General features: G+C 48.3%; 1 protein-coding gene across 1 annotated transcript in view; it reads left to right on the top strand.

The window, feature by feature from the left end:
- Positions 1-13,752, top strand: part of LOC116580635 (nodal modulator 1) — a 55,224-nt gene that overhangs the window by 21,765 nt on the left and 19,707 nt on the right. The window contains exons 12-22 of the mRNA XM_032327108.1: positions 92-266; positions 1,906-2,047; positions 3,288-3,419; positions 4,432-4,568; positions 6,063-6,150; positions 7,428-7,491; positions 8,501-8,596; positions 11,163-11,381; positions 11,472-11,554; positions 12,392-12,551; positions 12,674-12,800. Of these exons, the coding sequence (XP_032182999.1) occupies positions 92-266; positions 1,906-2,047; positions 3,288-3,419; positions 4,432-4,568; positions 6,063-6,150; positions 7,428-7,491; positions 8,501-8,596; positions 11,163-11,381; positions 11,472-11,554; positions 12,392-12,551; positions 12,674-12,800 (1,423 nt within the window). The remainder of the gene's footprint in view (positions 1-91; positions 267-1,905; positions 2,048-3,287; positions 3,420-4,431; positions 4,569-6,062; positions 6,151-7,427; positions 7,492-8,500; positions 8,597-11,162; positions 11,382-11,471; positions 11,555-12,391; positions 12,552-12,673; positions 12,801-13,752) is intronic.

The following is a 13,752-nucleotide window of genomic DNA, read 5'->3' as shown; positions in this document are numbered from 1 at the left end:
GGCAGGAAGAGGGATGCTTCATTCGGGCTAGTAAGTGCCTTTCCTGCGATAATTGAGTTCTCATGCTGGAATGAATGGTCCCTCGTTGCAGGTTCAGTGTCTGTGGCCAGATATCAGTCATTCGCTTCCCTGACACCGTCAAGCAGATGAGTAAATACAAAGTTGTCCTGTCGTCTCAAGACAAGGACAAGTCTTTGGTCACCGTGGAGACGGATGCTCATGGATCATTTTGTTTTAAAGCAAAACCAGGGGCCTACAAAGTCCAGGTATGATGGGTTTTGTTCTGTTTCAGACATTGGGGGAAAAAAAGTGATTTTTAAAGGGTTATTATTAGCCAGCTTGGGGTGTCAGAGGGAACATTTCTAGTCCAGTTTCTTTCTTTCTTTCTTTCTTTCTTTTTTTTTTTTTAATTTTTTTTTTTTTTTAAAGATTTTATTTATTTATTTTGACAGAGAGAGATTACAAGTAGGCAGAGAGTCAGGCAGAAGAGAGAGAGGGGGAAGCAGGCTCCCTTCTGAACAGAGCCCGATGCGGGGCTCGATCCCGGGACCCTGAGATCATGACCTGAGCCGAAGGCAAAGGCTTAACCCACTGAGCCGCCCAGGTGCCCGTCTAGTCCCAGTTTCTTAGTTTGAGGACTTCACGTTCCTGCGCGTCACTATAGAGCAGACAGGCACCCAGTTTGGAAAGGGTACACAGGCCTCTCTTTTTTCCAGTCCTGATGTTTATTGGGAGTTAGCTCCAGCCTGCCAATCCGTCCTCCACCTTCTCGGGCTTTTGGCAACTGTAGAATTTCCCTAAGTCCCCAGATGAACCATTTATTAGTGGCACATCCACAGCGCATGGCTTCTGGTACCCAAAGCCGGAATAGAGGTGGTGTGTTTCTTCACCTCGCCCTGAATTGAGGATGGCCGGTCTGCCACCATCTGACTTCTCCATTGAGGCAGGTGGAAGACCTGGGGCCACCCTGGCCTATGGTCTCGCCGTGAGGGTAAAGGCCGGAGCACAGTTGTGGGTGGCAGGCAAGAGAGAAGACAGTCAGAGGTCAGCCCACGGAGCCTCAGGGCCATGGCCCTGCCCGCAGGGTAGACTGTGTCTCAGTGGAGCTCAGTCTCGTGTCTGTCCAGTTTGTCCCTGACAAAGGGCAGGTGAGGGGACGGAGAGGGCTGGAAAGGGCCAGCCCCCCCCCCCCCCCGAGATGGTGCTCTCCTCTAGGGCACGTGAGAACCCCCCCAGGAGCAGATGGGGTACGAGGAGAGGGGTTTCCCTGCTTCCCGCGAATACAGCACTCTCTGTTCTTTGCTCCTTTACCAGGCAGCCAGCTCTTGGGAGGCTGGCCTTCGATAAGCCTTTGGAAACCCTTTCGAAGCATGAGGGTCTTTTCCAGGGAAGGGCAACTTTGGGGTGTAATCTTTGTTAGGGAGGGCGTAGGTGACCTCTGCCCTCTTCCCCAGTCCCTCTTCTTAGCCTAAGGAAGAACGTAAAAGAAAAAGAGGAAAGTGGCTTAATTCTTCTAGGGGGACATCCACGTTGCGTTGACAGGTTCAAAGCTTATGTCACGAGTGATCTCAAGCCAGGAGAAGGTTCTGGGTCTTAGTGTGGTTTGCACCCAGTATACAGATGACTGATGACAGCCCTGTGTGTCTGTGAGGTTATGCCGGATAGACTTTCGTGCCCTTGGTGGCAGGACTGAAGGCTAGTTCTTTTGTATCTGAGTAGAAACACGTTTCCTTCCCATGGCCCGTTTGAGGATTGGTTGTGATTATAAGACTAGGCCTAGAAGTGAACCTCTGTCTGTCCTCTAAGTACTTAGCCTTGGGCCTGGGTGAACGTTCTGGTGCACTGTAGGTGCGGGGAGCCGCAGCCTTGACACAGACACTGATGTTATCCTGTGTGTCCCTGCAGGTGATGGTTCCTGAGGCGGAGACCAGAGCAGGGCTGACCTTGAAGCCCCAGACGTTCCCTCTTGCTGTGACCGATAGGCCCGTGATGGACGTGGCCTTTGTGCAGTTCTTGGCATCAGTTTCTGGGAAAGTCTCTTGTTTGGGTAAGATGTCAGTTAAAACTGAGAACAAACAGTTTTGGAGGGATTTCGGTGAGTTTTTCCCTGTTGGGCAGTGTTCAAGGTGAATGCCAAAACCACACCTGGAAATGGTTTTTAAGTCCGTTTTGAGTACAGTTCTTTGAGTACGTGCCACACAGTGAGTCACTGGAAACGTTTCCCTTGAAGTATTTTTGCTTTGGCTCCTAAGAGAGCACCTGGGTTTTTTCCCAGCTCTGTCACTTCCCAGCTGTGAGACAGTGAGCTCAGCCTCAGTTTTTGCTTCTGTAGAATGGGAATACTACAGCTTTCAGAGGGTCTTAGAGAGGCTTTAATACAGCCACATCAGGCAATGCGGCACGGATGTTAAGAACATAGAGTCTGAAATCAGACTGCATGGTCTTACTCCCTTGCTGTGTGACTTGGAGCAAGTTACTTAACCTCTCTGTGCCTTGAGTCTCTCATCTGTACTACACAAGAACAGTGACAGTACCTGCCTTGCAGGGTGGTTGTGAGGAGCGAAGGAATTAGTGTCTGTATGGCATGTGTGAGGGCCTGGGACATAGCGAGAGCCATATAAATCTTTTCTTTCATGAGTAATATTACTACGATGACAGAGGGCCCAGTTCTGTGCCTGGAATGAAATGAGTTCTCAGTGATGTTCTGTCTTCTTTCTCTCTTTTTCTCTGGCTGCTTCTTCTTCTTTTTTTAAAGATTTTATTTATTTATTTGACAGAGATCACAAGTAGGCAGAGTAGGCAGGCAGAGAGAGAGGGGGAAGCAGGCTCCCCTTTGAGCAGAGAGCACGATGCGGGGCTCGATCCTAGGACCCTGGGATCATGACCAGAGCCAAAGGCAGAGGCTTTAACCCACTGAGTCACCCAGATGTCCCGTGGCTTCTGGTGCTCCATGAATACTTCTTCCCTCATTTCACCATCCATCTGACATCGCAGGTGGCTCTGTAATATTGTTTTGCCTCTCTTGGTTCCTGTGCTCGCACAGGGGTTTTCAATAAATGACGGGGTGGCTTTCACTGTTGGTGGCTCCATTGTTGGGTACTGATGACCTGCATGGGGGGAGGTGTCTTAGGGCTGAGCAGATGCATGTGGGCAGGAAAGGAAGCCTGCGCTGTCGCTGCCCTTTGGGACATAAGCAGTGGCCAGCCACACCCAGAGGTGGAGGGTTCAAAACTGGGCTATCGCTGGTGAGGGCAGCTGCCTGAGGTGCTCCTATCTCTGTTCTGCAGACACCTGTGGTGACCTGCTGGTGACACTGCAGTCCCTCAGCCGCCAGGGCGAGAAGCGGAGCCTCCAGCTCTCTGGCAAGGTCAACTCAATGACGTTCACCTTTGACAACGTGCTGCCCGGAAAATACAAAAGTAAGACCCAAAGGTGGCATCTTGTGGCCCTCATGTACTTCTTGTCTTTCAAAACTTTCCGAAATCCAGCTCTCGGTTTACATCCCAGCTGCATACCTTTACTTGTCTTCCTCACCCCTTGACCTTGAACATGTGTTATTTAGCAGTGGGTGATAAGGCAAGAATTGCTGTTCCCTGCCCTCACTGACACTTTGTCAGGACAACCCACGCATGTCTTCTCTTTGGGGAGGGTGCCCTCATTCATGCCATTTTATTTCCAAGTGCATGAAAGAATGACACTGGTGTCCTACCACTTAGCAGCTGTGTGATCTCCCTGAGACTCAGTTTCGCCTTCTGAAATAGGAGTGATACGACTTTCTGTAGAGTGCAGAACAAAATGAAATAGAGTGTGTATAGTGCCTGGGAAGCAGTAGGTGCCGGCCAACACTGTTTCTCTTTTCCCTGCTGCTCTCAAGAAGTCACCCATGGGCTGTATTTCTGCTTTCTCGAAGCTCAGTTTGGAGCCACTGGCAGTGAATAGCTTATAAAGTAGGCTATTTTATCTGGGAAGTTATATTTTCTCTTCTGTCTGGTGTTGGCACTAGGGCAGGGGGCCCAACTGCCTGTTTTTATAAATAAAGTTTTATTCAAACACAGCCACACTTATTTGCTAATGTATTATCTGTAGTTGCTTATATGCTGTGAAGGCAGAGTTGAATATTTGCACAACCTGCAGAGTTGAAAGTATGTATTTTCTGGCCCTTTACAGGAAATGTTTACTGCCCCCTAAATATCTTTAGTTGTGAGTGTGCTCTTTAGACACCATCAAATTTCTTTCTTACCGATGTTAATGACCACAAGTTCCATTTTTCTCTTTAGTTCTTATTTTTTTCTAAGTATTACTAGTTATATGGTGTGTGTGTGTGTGTACATGTATATGCACATACACATTTTAAAAAGTTAAATCACTAATTTTTACTCAGGGAGGTGATGTGCTCTGTGCCCATGTGTGTCTGTGTTGTGGCTTTTCCAGTAAGCATCATGCATGAAGATTGGTGCTGGAAAAACAAGAGTCTGGAGGTGGAAGTTCTAGAAGATGACGTGTCAACGATTGAGTTTAGGCAGACGGGCTACATGCTGCGATGTTCTCTTTCTCACGCAATCACTCTGGTATGCCTGCCTCGTAAGGGTTCTCTTGTTTGGAAAGTGGGAAGGTACTGGCATGCAAAGGAGATTATAATCATCATTAAGTCAAATGGCCTTTTCTGCCCACCCTGCTTACTCCCATATTTAGGAAAGCATAGCCAGTGAGCTTTTGAAACCCCTTAGAGGAAGGATGCCTTTGTTTGGGAGATTTTCTTGTCCTGGCCCCAAATGAAATTCTAACTTTAATGAATGATTTGGGACAGCTGTAATGTGGAGCACATTAGTTTTTTGGTAGCCCTGGGATCATAATACACACTTCTTGGGGTTTTAGTGAAGTTTAAGTAAATCTCTTCTGTGTTTGGTTTCCTTGGTGTATTCTGCTATTATTTTTCGTAGGTCCTGCCGAGTCAGTTTCTCTGGTATATTTATTCTGGGGCAAAGGACAGAGTGGCTTGGATCTTACTGTCTTGGTGATGGAGTCTCCCTAACAGTCAGTGCCCCCTGGGTTTCAGGGAAGAGAACAGGTGTGTAGGCCTGTCTAGGTCTGTTCATGAGTTTTCTAGAACTTTTTGGCTTCTGGTGATGGCACACATCATCGTCAGATTCCGATGGAGAAACTGAGGCAAGTGGCAGTTAAGCCATGGCTCATGTTAGACCCTTGGAGTGATGGCAGCATGTGTTTCCAGTGCCAGGTGACTGCCCTACCTGCTTCACAACGGGTGCTCCCCGTTGTGTGGCTGCAGGCGATGGGTTTGTTGGTACCCAGCTGAGAGTAAGTGGTAGACAATTTAGGACGCCGTTTGTCCTTCAACTCTTCAGCGGGTGTCTGTTTCCCTTCAGACGAGATCCACATTCCATAACAGTGGCCAGCAAGGCCCTTCCCTCACCCCCAGCCCCCTATCTCTCTCTCCACCTCGCTGCCTGGTGTCTGGCACGCCAGCCTTCTCTCCACCTCCACACCGGGCTCATTCCTTCTCTGGGCCTTTGCACATACACTTCCCTTTGCCTGGACCGCTGCATCTTCTCCAGCAGTGCGCGTGGTTGGTTTTCTGTCATCATTCGGGATACAGCCCAAATGCTGCCTGCTCAGGAGAGATCCTGCCCTCAGTCCAGCCAGCCGAGATGTCCCTGCCACGCTCCTGCTCTAGCCTGCTTCCCTGGCTGTTTTTGCCCACTGCTCTATTACTTATTAACTGAAATCTCATTTATTTGTTGACCACATTGATTTTCTGTCTTCCTGTATTAGAATATAAGCCCCTTGAGAGCAGGAGCCATGTCAGCCACCAAGGCCCAGCCCCGGGCTTGTCCCATAGCAGGTGCTCAATAAATATTAGTTGATTGAATGAAAAGCATGTTTTTGTGGGGAGTTTTTGAAGGTTTTTAATTTTCCTATGGCACTCAACTGCTCAAATGATTAATGGCTAAAACACATGACTGGTTCAGAAACAGAAATATTATTAATCATCTTAGTGTCTTCATCTCCCCTAGTAAGTCATTGTATTGGCTTTGGTCTCTTAGGAATTTTATCAGGATGGAAATGGACCTGAGAACGTGGGGATTTATAACCTCTCCAAAGGAGTCAACCGATTTTGCCTGTCCAAGCCTGGTGAGTCTGGAAGGATTGATGGGCTCTGAGTTGGAGAATGGAAAGGCACCGAGGATTGTGATAAAGGCCTTTTTTTCCTCCCTGGGTCCTGTTTGCGTCAGACTATCAATTTTGGTTGTGGTTGTACCCTGGTTTTTCTGTCTCTTTCCTCTGGAAGAAGCGGTATTTCGACTCAGAGAATTAGAGTGGGGGGTCTGGAGAGCATTCCTGGTCTCCAGGATTCGAATTGGGTAGAGGCAGCTGGGGCCTTTCCCCTCGAGAAATACTATACTGTGGGCCAGTGACCTCTCCTTAAGAGTGATCTTTTGAAGATAAGAGTTGGATCATCTCCCACCTTGCTTAAAATCCTTCAGTGGCTTCTCTTCCTTTGGAACAACTTTACTGAGGTGCCATTTTAGACCATAAAATTCACTCATTTACAACAACACAAAAAAATCCTTTCAAGGATTTCAGTAAACCTACCCAGTTACGCAAGCATAACCAGAATCTGGTTTATAGTATTTCATCACCTGGTGATACTCTTCATGCACGTTTCCAGTAAAGGTCTGCTCCAAGCCCCAGGCAGCCACTTATCTATTTTCTGTGTCTATGGATTGGCCTTTTTTGGACATTTCATATACGTGCAATCACAGCAGAGGTACGTGGAACTCATTTCAGGTTTTAGTAGGAAGCATGGCCACCAGATGGGTTAGTGACTGTTTTGGGGAATAAATCGTGAGGATTCGAATCTTCCTGAAACTGACTGTATTCCTCCAGCAAACGACTTAGCTGTTACCCCGTCTAAGTTCATGGCATACAAGTGTCCTCTGCAATCGTTCCATAAATTTCTGGGCCTTCCTCTGCTCCATGCCCCATTTTAGGAATATTTCTAGGAAGGAGGTCAGGCTGAGTGTAAGAAGGTGGTTATCTCTTGGATCTCTAACAGAATCTGTTAAGTGGAAAATTCTCGGTCTCACTTGTGGTAGAAATGGTAGAAATGTGTTTCCTGTTCTCCGTGTGCACATCCCTGTTAGCTTGGTTTGGGCAGTTGAAACTAATGTGAGCTGTTCAGTTATGGAAAATGAAATCCTGAGCTTGTGAGGGGTCAGGAAATGGACCAGGTCGTTGTGAAGAAGCAGCCGGAGGCAGCGGAAAAGGCATCTGGGATCTCATTACTGTACATCTGCTGTGTGTTTTGTGTTCGAGTGAGAGGTGTTGCCTGTAGATTTTCAGTGCTGGACATGCCCAGGGTGATAGACACCCTCCTCTGAACGTGACTTCTGATTTCCTGGCTGCAGGTGTGTACAAGGTGACCCCTCGCTCCTGCCACCGGTTTGAGCAAGCGTTCTACACCTACGACACGTAAGCTGGGTGGTCACCGCCCGTGGTGTGTGTGAGCCTCTGGAGGAGAGTGGGCGCGCACCTCTTCTTCAGTTATTTCTGAAAACCAAAAGGAGATTTTTTTCTGTATTTTTTCTGGGAGAGGTAAAATTAGGTATTAAAAAGAATTTCCACGTAAGGATTTTAAGACACTTAGATAAATTATTGTTGTTGTTGTTGTTGTTGTTATTTTTAGAAAGAGAGTGAGAGTGTAAGCAGAATATGGGGAAGGGCAGAGGGAGAGACAGAATCCTAAGCAGACTCTATGTCCAATGCAGAGCCCGACACTGGGCTCAATCTAATGACCCTGAGATCATGGCCTGAGCCAAAATCAAGAGTCGGGCGCTTCACTGACTGAGCCACTCAGGCCCCCTGACACTTGGATGAATTATTGAGTAAATGGAGTTGAGATCTCTTTCCTTGAAATTCTATAAACCCAGGACGGAAGGCTGAAGTTGTCAAGTGGCGTAACTTTCTTGGTTAAATCCTCTAGTCTCCACTGATGGGGTTTCTCAAACTCCAGCCTCCCATTTTTACATTTCTTAAAAACGCTGGAGGGTTTCACTGGGAATTGGAGGTGTCAAATTTTGGAGCAGAAAATTAGTTTATTCTTTCTTTCTTTCTTTTTTAAAGATTTTATTTATTTATTTGACAGAGAGAGATCACAAGTAGGCAGAGAGGCAGGCAGAGAGAGAGAGAGGAAGAAGCAGGCTCTCCGCTGAGCACAGAGCCTGATGTAGGGCTTAATCCCAGGACCCTGAGATCATGACCCTAGCCCAGGGCAGAGGCCTAACCCACTGAGCCCCCAGGCGCCCCTAGTTTATTCTTTAAAACACTGATAGGCATGTCAGGAGTACCTCACCCGAAACTTAGAGCAATTCTGTGTAGTATATTTCAGGGTCCAAACGGTTGCCCATAAAGGGTGTGTCTCTGATCCTTTGAGAACAACTAGGTGATGTTACTGGTGTTTTCTTCTCTCTTTGATTTATAGGTCGTCACCCAGTATCTTGACGTTGACAGCCATTCGCCACCATGTCCTTGGAACTATCACCACTGACAAAATGATGGATGTCACTGTGACGATCAAGTAAGACTTGTGCTCCGCGGTGGCCTGAGCACAGGGGGGTGGTGGACGAGGCCCGGGGACTTCTCCAGCAGACACTCTGGAAATTATTTTTGATTTCTTATCTCTAGGTTTGTGTACAGACGGCCTTTCCTCTTACACAACATAGCCGTAAATTCACCATAGCTTTGATCTCTCCTTTTATGATTCTGGAATTAACTGTGGATTGAGGAAGAGCCTTCTGACAGCTTGTTTCTGTGCCTTAAATTTCTGTTTGAACCCTTTACACTTCCTGGCTCAGCTAAGGGGGAAAAAATTCTCTACCTTGTTCGCTATATTTCAAGTGTTTTAGGAAATTCAGAGAAATTGCCTGTTTTTCTTGAGACCGTTTCTTGAAGGCTGGGCAAGTAGAGATGGCACCTGATTTATGAAGGATCATGAGGGAGAAGGTCTATGAAAGGCAGTCCTTCACCGAGGGTCAGGTTCATGCGAACGTCATCTTTGAGAGAAATTTTACAGTGTGGCAAGGTGCGTCTGACACCCTAATTTTCTCGAGAAATGGAAGAATTTTGGCCATGTGACTATCTTTGTGAGAGAGAATGGAAACCTGAGTAACTTTTCCCCTCCTTACCGTAAGTGACCTTCTTAGCTGTGTCTCCATCTCTCTGTCCACTGCCTTTTCTACTTGTCCTCCTATGCCAAAAGTGTTTGTGGAGAGTCTTTGGTGTTCAGGGCCAGCCCCTGCATATGTGGAACTTAGAAGCCACAGGGAACACGGACAGTTGACTAGGTGTTGCACACAGAACTCTTAGGTTGCACCTGCTATGAGGGCTTTGTATTGGGCCCTGGGAGGATTGGGGGGACCCGCAGGGGAGGCAGGCCAGTAGCCCCAGCCCGTGTTAAGGGTCTTTGCTTTATCCCAGGGACACTAGGATGTGTTTTAAGTAGGGGGGTGACTTTTTGCTTCAAAAAGCTCCCACTGGCTGCTGAGTGAACAAGTAGAAGCAGCCCACGGGTGGACATCCCTTGAGGCAGGAGTCCCGGTAGGTGCTGATGGGGGTTCAGCCAGACAGATGGTAGTGGGCTGGGGGGCAGTTGGCGGCCGGGAGGGCTGTAGAGCAGATGGAACCGATAGGATGTGGCAATGCACCGAGCAGTGGGGTCAGGAGGGAAGCATGTCGGGGACAGCCCTTGGCTGCTGGCTGAGGAGAGTGGATCGAAGGGCCCCACATCCCTCAGGGGAGCCAGGTGTCTCGGAGATGGACTTGGGAGTATTTCTTGCAGACCCAGAACTGTGCCCGGTGCTGGAATAGCGCCTTTTGCTATTCTTCTGCTTGGAAAATAGCAATTAACTGGTGGGACTAGAAATTCATGTTCTTACCAGTCATGACCCTGTCTTCTCTTATTTTCAGTCTTTATTGAATCCATTTTTGTAACCTCAGAGGGTGTTTTGTTTCATTTGCTTGTGCTGGGGATTGTATGAGATGCATGTACCGGCGGGACATGGCTGCCTGGATCCCTCCCGGGGCTCTTGTGCTCACTGTGTCCCACACTGGACTCCTGGTTGTTGCCCTCCACAGACCCAGTCGTTGTCATCTCTCAAGATGGTCCTAGACTCTTCCTTCTCCCGCGTCCCATACCCAACCAGTCCATGTGCAGATCCTTGGCCGTACAGTGAAATATGCCTGCCATCTTGTCCCTTCTCAGCACTTTGCCTACATACTCTCTCTTGTCTGGATCGTTGCTACAGCCATCGTCCCTGGCCTGTCTGCGTTCTTCATGACGGTGTGTTTTCCATGCAGAAGACAGAGTTCATCCTTTTGAAGTAGAGATCATGTCATGCCTTTGCCTGTAGCTCCAGTGGCTCTCCGTCCCACCCCAAGCGGAATCGGGTTCACAACAAGGCTTGCGAAGCCCTAGTCTGACACCTGCTCCACGGTGACCCTCTGACCCCTCTGGTTCTTCCCTGGGCCCCTCTGCCCAGGCCACCTCTGTCTTCTGGCTGTCTCCCCAAGAGAGCACCCTCCCAGGCTCCAAAGGCTTTGAACTTGCTATTTTCTTGCCCACCATGCTCCTTCACCAGGGAGCCCAATGAAGAACAGCACCCCCATGTTCCCAGCACTCTGTCCTTCCATGCTGCTCTGTTTTTCTCTTGTACTTACCTGACATCATTTTCTGTTTGCCCTCTGCCTCTTCCCACCGGAATGCGGATTCCACACAGTCAGGGAATGTCTTCTGTCCAGCGCACCAGTTCTCTAGCAGAGTGTTCTCGGTTAGGGTTGAATGAAAAAAGATGGTGGTGTGCAAAGACTTGCACATCCTACGGGAAATCTGACACTTTCTTCAAGTCAAAAGTACTTCATCCCAGCCGAGAGCTCCTAGATCTGCTGCCATCATAAAGAAGTTCAGTTTTTATTTTTTTAAGAAATGATTGGTATATTCGAAACTGAAATGGAGTGTGCCACTGTGGTGGCCTTATAAGGGGGTTGGCTTTTTCACTTGTGGATGACTCCTTGTTGAAATGTCAGATTGCCACCAACTGCAGGGATAAGTGACCACCTGCTCTGGGCGGCTCCTTCCTTTCTTCCAGATCTTCCATTGACAGTGAACCCGCCTTGGTCCTAGGCCCCCTGAAGTCTGTGCAGGAGCTGCGGAGGGAGCAGCAGCTGGCCGAGATTGAGAGCCGCAGGCAGGAGCGGGAGAAGAGCGGCAAGGAGGATGTGGGGGAAGGGAGGACCAAGCCCCCCGTCCAGGAGATGGTAGAGGAGCTCCAGGGCCCCTTCTCCTATGACTTCTCCTACTGGGCGCGGTAAGCTCGCGCTCCCCACTGCCTTCCGTTCTGATCGCCTTCCTAACGGAGGGCAGCACCAGCTGCATGGAATTATTTTCATTGTTTTAGGTCTGGAGAGAAAATCACTGTCACACCGTCGTCCAAAGAGCTGCTCTTCTACCCGCCTTCCATGGAAGCCACTGTCAGTGGAGGTAAGCGTCCACTCGGGGAGCCAGCGACACGTCTCTGCAGCCGTTCCTTGACCTGCATTTAAAAACATTTCTGTGTCATTGTTCTCATGAAACAGTCTCTGTACAGCTTCTGAAATCCCCTTTGGCACAGAGCTGTGACTGCTTGGCGAGTGAGTGAGTGAATGGAAGGTCTTTGTCGATGGAAGTGACTCTGGTTATTAGAACTTGGGCCATCTTTCTGGAGAAGGACTACCAACTGTTTTCCCTGCGTTTTTAGTTTGCCACCAAAAGGCAGGTGAAAAACAAAGCCGTTGCTTACTGAAATGTGAGCATTAGCCACCAGATGTCTGAACTCTTCGTGGTGTTTATACTTGTTGGTAGGGGTGAGGGAGGGTTTTCTTCAGACCAGACAATTAGAATTATGGCTGGTGGAATATTCGTATTTTGGCTTCTGATCATTTCCTCTTTTTTTTAATTTTAAAGATTTTATTTATGTATTTGATACAGAGAGAGAGAGAGATCATAAGTAGGCAGAGAGGCAGGCAGAGGGGGAGAGGGAAACAGGCTCCTTGCTAAGCAGGGGGCCCGATGTGGGGCTCGATCCCAGGACCCTGAGATCATGACCTGAGCCGAAGGCAGCGGCTTAACCCACTGAGCCACCCAGGCGCCCCATGGGCCTTTCAAGGATAGAGGCATGGGTTCCCTGATTCTTGTGGTTTCTGTTAAATGTTAAACAACCTTATTTGGAGCTAGCTTCAGATACCTCTGTTTCAGGCCCCTCTTTAGTGGGAAGCCCCCAGCCAGAATGCCCCCTCCCATGACAGCTAGGCCCCATTCTTCTGTTTCTTCTCTGTTTAGAAAGCTGCCCAGGAAAGCTGATTGAGATCCATGGGAAAGCTGGCTTATTTCTGGAAGGCCAGATCCACCCAGAGTTGGAGGGAGTCGAGATCGTCATCAGTGAAAAGGGGGCGAGCTCACCCCTGATCACAGTCTTCACTGATGACAGAGGCACCTATAGGTAAGGCCTGCTGAAGAAGTATTTGCTTGGGACCTGGTGGAGAGCCCAAGCTTCTTCGTGGCTGATGAGGCCTCCCGCAGGTGTGACACACAGCCACCCGGCATCTCATTGCTTTTGTCCAGTGTGGGGCCCCTGCACAGCGACCTGGAGTACACTGTGTCCTCGCAGAAGGAAGGCTATGTTCTGACTGCGGTGGAAGGAACCATAGGAGACTTTAAGGCGTATGCTTTGGCTGGCGTCAGCTTTGAGGTAACACGTTTTAAAAAGTGGTTTTATGAGGTATAATAATTGACATACAGTAAACTGCACATAAAGCCTAAAATTTGATTATTTTAGCATACGGGTACACCCTTGAAAACAGTGACAGTCTACCACGCCACTGAGTTTCCTTGTACCGCCCCGCCACACCCCTCCTGCTGATCTGACCTGCTCTCTGTCACTAGTGGGTTAGTTTGCGTTTTCTAGAGTTTACACAGCTGGAATCATACAGAATGTTCCCTTTTCGGGGGCTTCCTTCCACCCGGTATAATTTGGAGACCTGTTGACTTTAGCTTGTTTGTGTACCTTTTGGCAAGGGTTTCAAGCTCTCACCCTTAACTGTGCTGTGTGTAAAAGGAGAGAATGTTCCTTGAGTGGTATTTGAGGTCATTCTTTCTTCCCTCCATTCTTCTTGGGAAGAAACTTGCCGTGTGGAGTCCAGAGTCCAGTCTCAAGGTCCTTGAGTGTGGTTCTTTTCAACGTAGAAGTTCAAGGAAAAGCAGTACAGATGACCTCTCGTACAAATTTCAATTCTCTTGTGCAGGATGCATTTTAAAGTATATCAAAAGACATTCCAACTGGGAATAATTGTTGAGCCATAAGAAATACCCTGGATTATCAGGAACTGCTAAAATCTGTAAGAAAATGGCAAACCCCGTAGAAAAAAGAACAGCAAAGTATAGGAAAAAGCAATTTGCAGAAGTCATCCAAGTGACTAGTAAACATAGGAGCAGCACTCAACTTCACCAGATGGAAAGGAAGTTAGGGGAGAAACACTGAGTTTTAGGTTAGATTCGCAGTGCTTCAGACAATGGCCATTTTTTGGATCGTGTGTAGGGCCCTGGGCATGGATGATTCATGGAACTGGAGGTGGCTCCCGTCACTTCGGTGTACAGTATGGTGGCATCATTTTGAATTCAGAGGGCATGATGTCCCGGCCATT

The sequence above is a fragment of the Mustela erminea genome, chromosome 20, assembly GCF_009829155.1.
Source record: "Mustela erminea isolate mMusErm1 chromosome 20, mMusErm1.Pri, whole genome shotgun sequence".
Classification (NCBI taxonomy): Eukaryota; Metazoa; Chordata; class Mammalia; order Carnivora; family Mustelidae; genus Mustela; species Mustela erminea.
The sequence above is the reverse complement of the archived record's forward strand: the minus strand, read 5'-3'. Positions and strand labels throughout refer to the sequence as shown.